The following is a 12,314-nucleotide window of genomic DNA, read 5'->3' as shown; positions in this document are numbered from 1 at the left end:
CCTGAGAGAGGAACTTAAAATTTACTGGCATGAAAACAGATGCAAGTTTCTCAACTAATTGCCGAATACATAATGTACTACCTATTTCTTCAACTTTTACAAACTTGTGTTTAGCCTATTTGCCTTTTTTTCTTTTTATTTGATTTAAGCCATCTTCTTGAATCAGCTTGTAGACTTACAAAAACCCACAGAAAAACCCAAAACAAATAAAACAAACAAAAAAACCCTCTAGCTCTTTTTTTATTGTTCTCTTGTCAAGGTGAACATTTTAAAGGTTCAGCAACTGGGCTAATCAGAATCAAGGAAGAGAAAGAAATCAAGTAAAAAATTATTCAAGTAGTATGGAATGTGTTTATGAGTGGCTCTAAGTCTTAGATTTTGATCTTGGAAAATGCCAGATCTTTGCACATGCAACTATGGTGACAGGATAAAGGATTAAACACAGATAAAACAGACAGGACTTCATGCAATGACAGAGAAAAGAATAATCTGAAAAACTCTTTAAAAATACCCCAGACTGCCAATGCAACCTGTGCACAACGTAGAACCTTCTTGTGTGTGACACTTGATTACTAAAGTGAAGATGACTGCTGAAACATTACACAAGAGAGACTTTTTACAGCCTGCATAGCATTAAAAAAAAAAAAAATCAGATTCACATTGCTCCAGCTAACCTGCATAACAAATTATCTTATCTTTATAGTGGGGAAATACCAATTTCATGAAAAATTTGCATTCCTGCTTTGTAAAGTATTAAAGAATAGAGCTATCATAGCTGGCAACACTGGTGAGAGAGTATGCAAAAAGCAAGTTAAAATACATTTAAGAAAGTTCAATGACAAAACTGCAGCAGTAGGAAGCACTTGCTACGAAGAAGCATTTTTTAAATACGGCACACAAAAAGGCTCTTTCTGAGTATCAACAAAGTACCTTTACTGGTAGACAAACTTAATGGCTCCCACCCTCTTTTACACTAAGTCACAACTTAAGTGTTTCAATATGAAAAGGCAAAATGGTTTGTTTAAAACCTGACCTTCCAGATTTTCAATTCTTTCAATGTTGTTCAAAGCTACATTTAAATATTCCAGCTTCTTGAGTTTGCTTACATTTTCTGTAACAAAACATAGATCTGTTATTTCAGTTTTCTTCATTGGAAAGGGCATTATCATTTTACTTGCTCACTTTACTTCAAATAAACAATAAAGCAGAAAAATAGGAAGGACAAATCAGAATATGTATGAGATTACCAGGCACTAATATTTTAACATTAATAAAAAGACAAAACCAAAAAAAATTCTCTGAAAACACAAAATAAAAAAGTAAAAAGAAAGAAGAACATTTAGAAACACATTTTTTATCAGAAATCCATAAAACACATATAATTCTATAATATATATAATTATATATATTTTATATATATATTATATATCTGCTATATAATATATAATTATATCTTGTGTTGGCAAGAGGCCTGGCCAAAAAGCATGGTGAAACATTCCATTTGTCATGAAACTCAGAAAGGATCAGGCCATACTTAGTCAAGCTTTATAAAATTAGTTTTACACTCACTTATATAGAAAAGATTGGCTTCTTTAGTATATAATTAATTTTTAAAGATCTTTTATCTGCAGGGTTAACATAAGAAACTTCCTTTCCTCCCTTTTAAAAAATTTTGCAAATAAGAATTTATATGGCTTCGGTATGAACAAAACAAAACCACACACGCACACAGCCTCTCCTAATCTGGAATCTAACCTGTATTATTTTCACCATGAGCTATTGAAATCAGCAGGTTCACAATGTGTGGGCTTGTGTCAGAATGGCAAGCATTTCCTCCTTTGAGTACACAAAGGGGGTAAAGAGGGAATAGGATATCTTCATCAGTCCCAAAAATGTCTGAAAAATGCAAATACCACTTGAGATACATGACACACAGGTCAGAGACATAAATCTGAGACAAGACACAGAGTATAACTTGTTTCATGGTTCACCAATTTTTCCCCCCGATCTTTTGAAGATCTAACTGGAAAACCTGTCCAATGAAGTCATAAAGTTTACCTCAAACTCTAATTCACAAGCCGCACTGATTAACTGCTGTGCAAACTGTCCTTGCTGAGACAAACAAAGAAATTCAAGCAGAGGGAGCTTAATCTAACCAACACAGATCATGTCTACAGCTGAGTTAGTCGTCTAGGCTCCTCTATAATCAACAAAGAGAAATAGGCTCTTCAAGGTGCAATTTGTCTTATCTTAAATTGGCTGTCTAGAACCAGTGAACCAAATCATGCTCAAAAATATGGCTTTTCTTCATCACTGGTTTTGAAGGGAGGCTACAGTAACTGGCTAAGACATAGATGTCTAAAGGTTTGGTGACATGAATCCTACCACTTAGTTTACTAAGACCTTGGAGAGATACTTTCTTCATAATTCACAAACAGATGATAAAATTAATTTCTTAGCAAGGGCTTGTGCAGCTTAGGTTGGCTGTTCATTTTTCTTACAGTATTTCTGCAACAGCAGTGCCTGTACACATGAAGATGTGAGAGAGACAAGTGTTGAAGCCAATGGCATCTTGTGGGTTTTTTTTCCATTTATAGAAAAGAACCAGGACTCATCCATACAGTGGATGCCTTACAACTTGCTATCTGATTAGTAGGCAAGTCTGATCTTGAGGGCTGCATAAAGGTTTTCTTTAAGAGGAGAAAAGACACATCCCAATACGGTCAATATAAACCATTTGGCTATATTTTGAATTGTGCTTGGAACTGCTGTGTGCTCCGCATGGACATGTTGGTATCCACTGGGAAGAATTACTTCTCAAATGCAGTATTTCGTAACACAACCCCTATTGACAACCCTTTTGGTCACTACTTATATAGTGCTTTGTTTTTTTTTTTTCATTTGTTGCTAAGGCATTATCTCAGAAAGTTGTTACATTATACAAGAATATATGAAGTAGGAAGTTGGATACTTTTCCAACTCCTACAGTTAGATTAAGTTAAGATAAAAATTGAATGTCTCAAAAATGAGATTGCTGAAAAAATCTTGTGTCCAAAAAGCAATAATCTGAACAGTAATATGATATACTGTACTAACCTAAAGGAGGTATGAGTGTTGACAAAAGAACAAGATGAAGTCTTGAGCCTTATTAAGGACACAGTAACAGAGAGAAAACCAACTTATTCTAGTCACATTTTTGATGGGGCAGAGCAGCATAAAGCAGTTTAAAAAACCTCATTCTCTCTGGGAGAAGATTCCTCCACTCTAAGAAATGCAGACGTTATCAGTACAGATACTCCCTAGGAGTTTCCTGATGAGCCCCTCCAGAGGATCTAAAGCCTTTGCCTACAAGTCCTGAGCAGAGAATTTCACCGTAAACCTTAGGTTTTTTTCTTCCTCTTAAGGAACTTCAAAGAAATATGCTAATATAATTCCTGACCACTTCTGACTTTCCATTCTTCATCTACACACTATCTGTAGAGTCTAAGCTTTTCCAGCCCAAGTCCTGATGTCGTATCTTTCTGTAGAGAGCCTAGCAAACATGTGAACCTATACCACAAAACACAAACTGTATGAAATGATACCTTCTCCTGTGGTACAGGAAGACCACTGAGACTTCACTGTAAAAAGTTGTCTTTATGCACAAAAGCAAGTATTTTATCTGGATTGAAATTACTTCAATGTTAACAAAAAAACCCATTTGTATAAAGACTGAATTTAAAAATAAGCATGAGGAGAGCTAGTCCTATGATATCACAATCCACAGTATATGCTAAACTTTTGGTCTCTCTGTTTGCCACAAAGACAGGATATTTAAGTTATATCTTGATTTATGAGATTTTAATCAATAAAAGGTGTTCCATACTCATATTATAGTGACTTGTATCTCAGTACTATCTTTTTCATTTAACATTTCTCTTGCAAATTTCTGAGCTTCTTAGAAATTTACTGAAGAGTCAGGGAAAGGAAATCTTACAGGAGCAGATCCGCAAAGAACTTTTCTGTAGTTACTCACTCTACATTCCCTTAAAGTATAACATAACAGATATTTTTTTCTAATGTCAAAATTATGCATGTAAATCCATTTAAAAAGAAACATATCCAGAAAACACTTACCAATTTTTGGAATGAGATTATTCTGAAGGTAGAGAATTTTTAAATCTCGACACCATTTGTCAAGATACTCTAGTTTTTCTATTTCCTGTTGATGCAAAGAGATTTCTTCCAGTGAAAAAATTTCACAGTTGTTATGTTCTGCACGTCTTCTAACCAGATCTGCAGTGACTGAAAGAAACATTAGATGTCATATCTCCCTTTAGTCATTTTCCGTCATCTGACTTATGAACAACTTACAAAATCATAAAAATATTTTGTTCCACCATACCAAATACATATGCTGTAGGAACACCAACAAAAATAAAATCTGCTAGAAAAGACATGAAGTGCCACTCTGCACAGCCCACTCTGCCACACTAAGCATCATTTGTGAAACACATTCACATCACCTGTAACATTTAGACAAATCCATATGAAAACTGCTGAGTCTTCCATAAGAGCGTGATACAACCCTTGCAGAAATTAATCCAGCATCCATTATTTTCAGCATAGCTTAGGTTGCAGATTGATTCATGTGAACAAGCAATGGAGTGTTTTATGCTCTTTTATTTCCTGGTCCCAGATGTTCACAAGAAGTAAACTAGCACGAGTAAACAGTGTGTCATCATATTCTTCTGCCAGCACAATGTACACAGAAATAAGCAGGATGAATGCTGAAAGTGGGCAGATATTTTTTACTTTTTCAGTGTTTGAGGCAAAGCCGTAACTAATTCATGCTTATAAATGTTTATGTTAGAATGAAATTTAATCCTGGGTATTTCTTAAGCACTACCAGCTCATTAGCAGCCAGCAAAGGACTTTCAGTGGCCAAAAGACACCAGAGACATGGGTTCAGAGTTTTCACATAGTAATACTTAATGCCAAGCAATCTTTCAAGCTGTGAAAAGGCTCTGTATAATGAAGGTAAAGAAATTCTATGAAAACCAATGCTCACTCTTGAGCTAGATATTATTACTTTGTTTCCAGCCCACTGCACCAAAAAAGCACTAGCATTTTCCTCTCCTTGACAAGCAGGGAACTACAGTGAAGTACTGATTAAAAAACTAATGTTTTATCAAATTTTCATGATTGTTAATGCTGAAAAAAGACTAGCAAGCCTTTCAAAAAGACTTTGAAGAAAAATAAGTAAAAAGAAAAAATATACAGACATCTGTGAAATTGTTCCTACCATGCATTAATTAAAAATACTCTTTCATCGCTTCTTTGTCTCGGGGAGGTTTTGTGAAATCATCCAGTTTTATTAGTGGTCCTGGAATGGCTGCACACATTCACACAGACTGCTCTGCTACAAGCTGGGTAAACGACATACCAATACAGCCCAAAGTTGCACGTGTCAGTGCAGCTCCTTTATCTACAGCCTTTGGGAAAGAGGTTAAACTGGTTTTGCGTATATTATATTATTTACAAATGACCATCTCCCTTCTGTTCAACAGTTTCATCTGATATGATTTACAGAGTTACATAATGGTGATACTGATATTGATGTAAGAGTGGATCCTGTCTGCACATAAAGCACATTGGGAAAGGTAAATGTCTTTTTATTTTTTAATCATGTTGGGCAGGTTTGCTGCATCTGAACCACCATCTTCTCTTCAACAGCCCATTGATTAAGCCTGATTAAATTAATAAAGAAAACAGAAAAAAAATTATAATAATCATGACTAAATATTTTAGTCTTCACAGAAAATATGAAAAACATTGACATTTCTAATAAGTTACTTGGCAAATCTGCTGGAAATTAAAAATAATGACCTGCTTACTAATGTATTTGGTGGCAGATCTTTCAGTGCCAGTATTTCCAGTGCAAACAGGTGTTTTGAGCAAGAAAACAACAATATTCCACAATCTGCATACATACACATTGGAGACATTCTGCTCTATATCTTTATACAAAAAGAACTCATACAAACTATTCTGGACAGTTTTATTACAGTCAGCTTTCCCTTTGCTGATAAAAAGAAAATTGAAGTGATTGTTGCAGTGATTATGCAAAAACGTACACTTTCATTACGAGATGGTTTGCAAAGCAGAGACAATCGTTCCCAATAGAAGCTACGGTGGAGCTTTAAAGACCCATTTTGGGACCTGCCGTAGGGAGCTGAGTGAGTATTTGACATTTTGTATGCTATCTAGTTCATTTAAGAGGAACAAGGGAAACAAACTTGCAAGAGAAAACAACAAATTTTAAATACAAGCTTTCCCAGGACATTGACAAAACACATTGTAACATTACTTCTCACTGAGAAGTTCAGTGTGCAGATTATCTGATGCTGGGCACAGTAACAGAATGGACCAGTGACCTGAGACATCACAGCTACTCCTGTTGCCATGATCACAGGAAGAAGTAAGGGATTGCATCGATCAACTGGAGAGAACAGCAGCTTATACCTTACAGCTGGGCTTCCAAAAATTACATGTTTTACTCAAAAAGGAGAAGATACGAAGGAAAGCATTAAAGAAATGGAAAGAATAAGCAGGTGGACAGCTGCAGGTATGTCAAGAACAGTGGGGGAACCTGCATTTCAGAAAACTGAAGTATGCAACCATTATTTTAAGACTCAAATTCACACTGTTCAGGAGATGAAGCCATTCTCCTTCAGGCAGTGCCTGATCAAAGCGGGCATCTGCCAGCTTCATGCAGAGAAAAGGAGTTCCTTTCCAAAACACTCTTTTAGCACAGCAAGGGACTGGCAGTCCAGTGACGGTATACAATCAAAGCAGATTGCAGAGAAAATCACAGGGGAAGGGAATTCCTCAGGAGCTTTTTTCCTGAGTGATATGTATGAGCACTCAGTCTTTTAGGTCATACTGCTTTACCTCTGAAAGATTATGGATTCATAAGTAATAATATGTTGTATTTCAACCTCATTCAGGGTTTTTTTACATCTCTGACAAAGCGTCTGCATTGGCTACTTCTACCTCAAAAAACTAAATGATCATGTGGTGTTGAAAACTTATAACTGCAGGGAAAGGACAGCGCTGACAGCTCTAGGCCCAGACACAAGCCTTCCCGGCAAGCATCTCCCCTTGCAGGGGCTGCCCCACACACGGAGGGGTGCCTGCCTGGGCCACCCCGCTGCTGGGCCTCTCAGGGGCTGTTTCGGGAGGCAAGTGCCGCCCTGTGCTGAGCTTGGTGAACTAAAATGGGTTGTTATTACCAGGGAGGAGGGAGACGAGGAAATCAAGCAGGGTGAGGAGAGCAAGGGAGGCAGAAGGGGAGAGGGGCTGCCAGGGGAGTATGAGGATGGCGAGGAAGGGGGGCAAGTGTGGGGAGACGGAACATGGTGGCCAGGGAGTGGGGCACGACGTGGGGAGGAGGGAAGGGGCCCCGGGGAGGGGAGAAAAGCGGCTCTCGGCGACACTCACTCCGCACCATGGCCGCCCTCAGCTTCCCGCCGCCGCCATTACAGGACGCTGCCGCGCTGCCATGGCAACGGGGCCGGGCGGGAGGCCGCGGGCGGGGCGGCTGCTGCGGCGGCTCCGGGCGCTGTTGCGGGGCGGCTCCGCGCCCCCGGGCCTTCACCGCCCGGCGTTCAGCCAGGCTCTGTGCTTCACCTCCACCCGCTTTGGCGTGTCCTTTTGCCGGAGTAGCCAGCAGCGCTTGTGTGCCCGCCCAAGAAGCAAAATGGCTTTTGTATAATCCTGAAGTACGATTTCTACTATTCTGGCTGCTCCTGACCCCCTTCTTTGGCTGGGCAATTATATATGAAATGCCTCCTCCTCAGGCATATATCTTTCGTCTATCCTTTGTATGATACATTTGTCCTCCTCCTGCGTATTCATCAACTAGTTTGCCTAAGGCATTTTGGGCTGAAAGCATGTTTTCTGTTGTCTGTGGAAGCAGCCTGTTCCCATGACTCATAGAATCACAGAATCGTTTAGGTTGGAAAAGGCCCTTAAGATCATCAAGTCCAACCATTAACCTAACACTGCCAAGTCCACCACTAAACCATGTCCCTAAGCACCTCATCTACACGTCTTTTAAATACCTCCAGGGATGGTGACTCCACCACTTCCCTGGGCAGCCTGGTCCAAGGCCTGACCACTCTTTCAGTAAAGAAATTTCTCCTAATGTCCAGTCTAAACCTCCCCTGGTGCAACTTGAGGCCATTCCCTCTCGTCCTATCGCTTGTTACTTGGGAGAAGAGACCAACACCCACCTCGCTACAACCTCCTTTCAGGTAGTTGTAGAGCGCGATGAGGTCTCCCCTCAGCCTCCTCTTCTCCAGACTAAACAACCCCAGTTCCCTCAGCTGCTCCTCATAAGACTTGTGCTCCAGGCCCTTCACCAGCTTCGTTGCCCTCCTCTGGACACGCTCCAGCACCTCCATGTCCTTCTTGTAGTGAGGGGCCCAAAACTGAACACAGGATTCGAGGTGCGGCCTCACCAGTGCCGAGTACAGGGGCACGATCACCTCCCTGCTCCTGCTGGCCACACTAGTTCTGATACAGGCCAGGATGCCGTTGGCCTTCTTGGCCACCTGGGCACACTGCCGGCTCATGTTCAGCCGGCTGTCGACCAGCACCTCCAGGTCCTTTCGAGGACGTTTCCTCACAGGGAATGCTCCTGTCTTCCACCTTTTACCTGGGAGATTCTCCCAGCAGGTCACTGCCTCAAAATATCTCTTACCACTATATTTAACTCATAGATCAGGTCAAACAGCAGCCTGAAATTTGTTATGCTGTGGACATGGACATTATGCCCTCCTGCAGATTTCTGTGGACCTCTCCTTCCATTACCGTACTATAACTTCACCCTTTGTGAAGTTACCTTCTAACAAAGCTAATGAGTAAGAGTTATGGCTGGAGGCAGCTGCTCAGACAGCTACAGAAATTCTCATGTCTAACATTTTCAATTTTGCAGTTAATATAATGATGTAGCATTGCTTCACTTGATTACGTTCCCAACTGGCAAAGTTATGGCCAAAGTTCCTTAAGAACTGGATGGGACTACACATCTCAAGATATTACTAATGAGCTTTACGGAGTCCTTCATCTTATCTGGATCTGGTGGCCACCAGTTTGAGTTCAGTCCAATTCAGCAGTGAGAGAAGTATTCTGACATAGTGTACATTTGATCACAAGATAATAAAGTTTTTTCATACTTAGATTTAAGCTCATATTTTTTTCTTTGTAAGTTCATATATCCTGTTCATTGCCATGTCATCCCTCGATCACAACCCTGTAACAGCCCTCATCAATGACTCCAAAATGTCAGTTACAGAACATGAACTGGCACAATTGTCACCGGATCAAAGTGGAAACATCAGGGAAGTCAGTATGTATTTCATACCTCTTGCTAACACAGGTCTTCATTAACCTAAAGGTCTAATCAGACCTAAAGGTCATCTTTTACTAAGAGGAAATTCACATATAAGTTTAAATAGGCTGTAGTATTTTTTTAAATTATCAAATTAATTTATTAAGTCATTTACCTCTGATGTAATATATGGAACTCTCCATAGCCACTCTGCAACTTTCTAATGGTATTGCTATTTAGAATATAGGAGAAAGGAGGTGTCATTGAGTTAAAGCTACTAGGTTTTGTGGAGATAATGAGGCACAAAGGAGCAGAAGTCATTAATGCACGTTACTTTAACTCCCTAATACTTGTCCTGGTCTGTCTGACTAGGTAAGTAACAAATCCACGCTGAGGACAAGGATGTTTACACAGCTTGTTGGACAGCAGCACCTTGTAGCCCACGGCCACTCTACAGAGCTACAGAGATTAAAAAAGGGCCACTGATGAGGCCTTCCACTACCTACCCATTTATTTCATATTAAATTGCAGGCCCCTTCAAATAATGACTTTTATAGCTGTACCTTTTCCTAGGACTATTAATTTTTTACTTGAGAGCATAACTCGTAATCAAGGTAATCAATTTCAAGAAGAAGAAGATAATCTTGTTCTTGCTGTGTCCAGTATTTTAAATGCTGTGTCTACATTGTATTGCACAGAAATGCCTACGTTATTTTGTTATGCTAAAAACATGGGGTTTTTTTCATCCCTTTTGCAGAGATTCTATATGATAGTTCTGAAGAAAGAACTCTCTCACTGCCCCTCCTCAACAGGACAGAGGGAGAAAATATAACAAAAAGCTCATGGATCAAGATAAGGACAGGGAGATCACACAGCAATTACCATCATGGGCAAAACAGACTCGACTTGGAGAAATTAATTTAATTTATTGCCAGTTAAACAGAGCAGGATAATGAAAAATAATAACAAATCTAAAACCACCTTCCCTCTAGCCCTCCCTTCTTCCCGACTCAACTTCACTCCAAACTCTTGTACCTGTATATCCTGATTTAAACCACAGTTTGTTATAATCAGTATATATGTAGGTCCTGGTTTGCCAAATTTAGCTAAGCCGTAGGACTACTTGTTTGAGCAGGTAACTTCTCTCTTGTGATGAGCATAAGAGGTATTCTCTGTATACCGGTGACTGAAAAGCTCTCAGGGTGTATTTGTTCTCCTCTTGTGAAGAACAGCTTTGTTTATGACTCAGGGCTAAACTATTCAGGAAGTGAGAAAGCGGTACTTTGGAGCACGCGTTTGCAACACGCTAGTCCTAACCTGGTGGCCTAGCATGCATGGGGCAAAGCTAGATGCTGAGGTAGGATAGTCATACGGGTTTCTTGTCCTTCTTAAAACTGCAGGCTCTTTAGAATGAGGCTTATAATCCATGACCTCGATTTTATTGGGAATAATGATATAGTAACAAAGTGTAATATACCATCCATGAGTATCCGAGGTATTGTGCTAAGACCCTTGGATGCTCAAAATCTGAGACTATCATTGCAATATGGCTCTCCAAGTTGTGCCTTCTTGTGTCTAACTTCCAACATACTCAATTCAAAGGCTAAGAGATCTGCCAGATTGTCTTGTTGTCCTTGGGATACAATGAACTCCTGAACCTTGACACAGTTTCAGAAACAGAAAATATCCTTTTGACCTTCATTTTCATCACATAAAAATTGAGATAAGCCCAAGTGTTTTAAGTCTCTCTCACTACAAGTCTCCCTCACTACAAGAAGGACATGGAGGTGCTGGAGCGTGTCCAGAGAAGGGCAACGAAGCTGGTGAAGGGCCTGGAGCACAAGTCTTATGAGGAGCGGCTGAGGGAACTGGGGTTGTTTAGTCTGGAGAAGAGGAGGCTGAGGGGAGACCTCATCGCGCTCTACAACTACCTGAAAGGAGGTTGTAGCGAGGTGGGTGTTGGTCTCTTCTCCCAAGTAACAAGCGATAGGACGAGAGGAAATGGCCTCAAGTTGCGCCGAGGGAGGTTTAGATTGGACATTAGGAGAAATTTCTTTACTGAAAGAGTGGTCAGGCCTTGGAACAGGCTGCCCAGGGAAGTGGTTGAGTCCCCATCCCTGGAAGTATTTAAAAGACGTGTAGATGAGGCGCTTAGGGACATGGTGTAGTGGGTATGGTGGTGTTGGGTTGACGGTTGGACTCAATGATCTTAGAGGTCTTTTCCAACCTTAATGATTCTATGATTCTATGATTCTAAGTCTTAGCAGCATTTTAGATTTTACACACTCAGAAGAATTTTCTGCTGTGTGAAAAATGAAAGAACGATAATTCATAAATCCAGCACATACACACATGCTTGTAGCATGGAGGCCTATGTATGAGCGGCTCTTACAATATGTTTCATGCAACAAAATGTTTGTAGACCATACAACATCAACACAATATACATCTACAAAATTCAATGTAACTTGCAGGTACGGTGTTGTACAACATCTCAAGAGACTTTTGCATTCATTTATTTTCAAATGAAATATAAATTTTATATTTACATACATTGACCTTATTGTGTTCATTATTTTCATGCAGCTATTTTTCACTCAAATTATATACTAAAAGCTTGAAGTAGCACAAGCCCGAATTCTTATCTTGAAGCAATGTACATGACAGAGCCACATTACAAACAGGAGAATGGAGTTGAAGAAGAAGAAAAAGGGTCCCATCTGGCATGCCTTCCCTGAAGGAATTCACTTTACTGCTTTAATATATTACAAGTTTATTTGTTAAATGCGTAAAACAATGCAATATAAAATATATTTCTATGTCATGACAAAAATAAGCTTTATAACATTATTATTATTACAGTGCATTAGAAGTATTTTGAATATGTGTTCACTCCATCAGCGTATACTCATGTAAGGTGCTACAGCCCTAGCAAATT

General features: G+C 39.7%; 1 protein-coding gene across 3 annotated transcripts in view; it reads right to left on the bottom strand.

The window, feature by feature from the left end:
- Positions 1-12,314, bottom strand: part of LOC142078517 (dynein axonemal assembly factor 11-like) — a 53,067-nt gene that overhangs the window by 29,943 nt on the left and 10,810 nt on the right. The window contains exons 1-3 of one of the 3 annotated variants that reach the window (XM_075141141.1): positions 7,483-7,548; positions 4,117-4,284; positions 1,034-1,111 (exon numbers count right to left, since the gene is read on the bottom strand). In XM_075141141.1, the coding sequence (XP_074997242.1) occupies positions 1,034-1,111; positions 4,117-4,284; positions 7,483-7,492 (256 nt within the window). In that variant the 5' untranslated portion in view covers positions 7,493-7,548. Of the gene's footprint in view, positions 1-1,033; positions 1,112-4,116; positions 4,285-4,505; positions 4,602-7,482; positions 7,549-12,314 lie in introns of those variants that run through there. The other 2 variants (XM_075141140.1, XM_075141142.1) reach the window with 2 other exon arrangements.

Source organism: Calonectris borealis, chromosome 2, assembly GCF_964195595.1.
Source record: "Calonectris borealis chromosome 2, bCalBor7.hap1.2, whole genome shotgun sequence".
NCBI classification, from domain to species: domain Eukaryota; kingdom Metazoa; phylum Chordata; class Aves; order Procellariiformes; family Procellariidae; genus Calonectris; species Calonectris borealis.
This window is presented reverse-complemented; position numbering and strand designations above follow the sequence as displayed.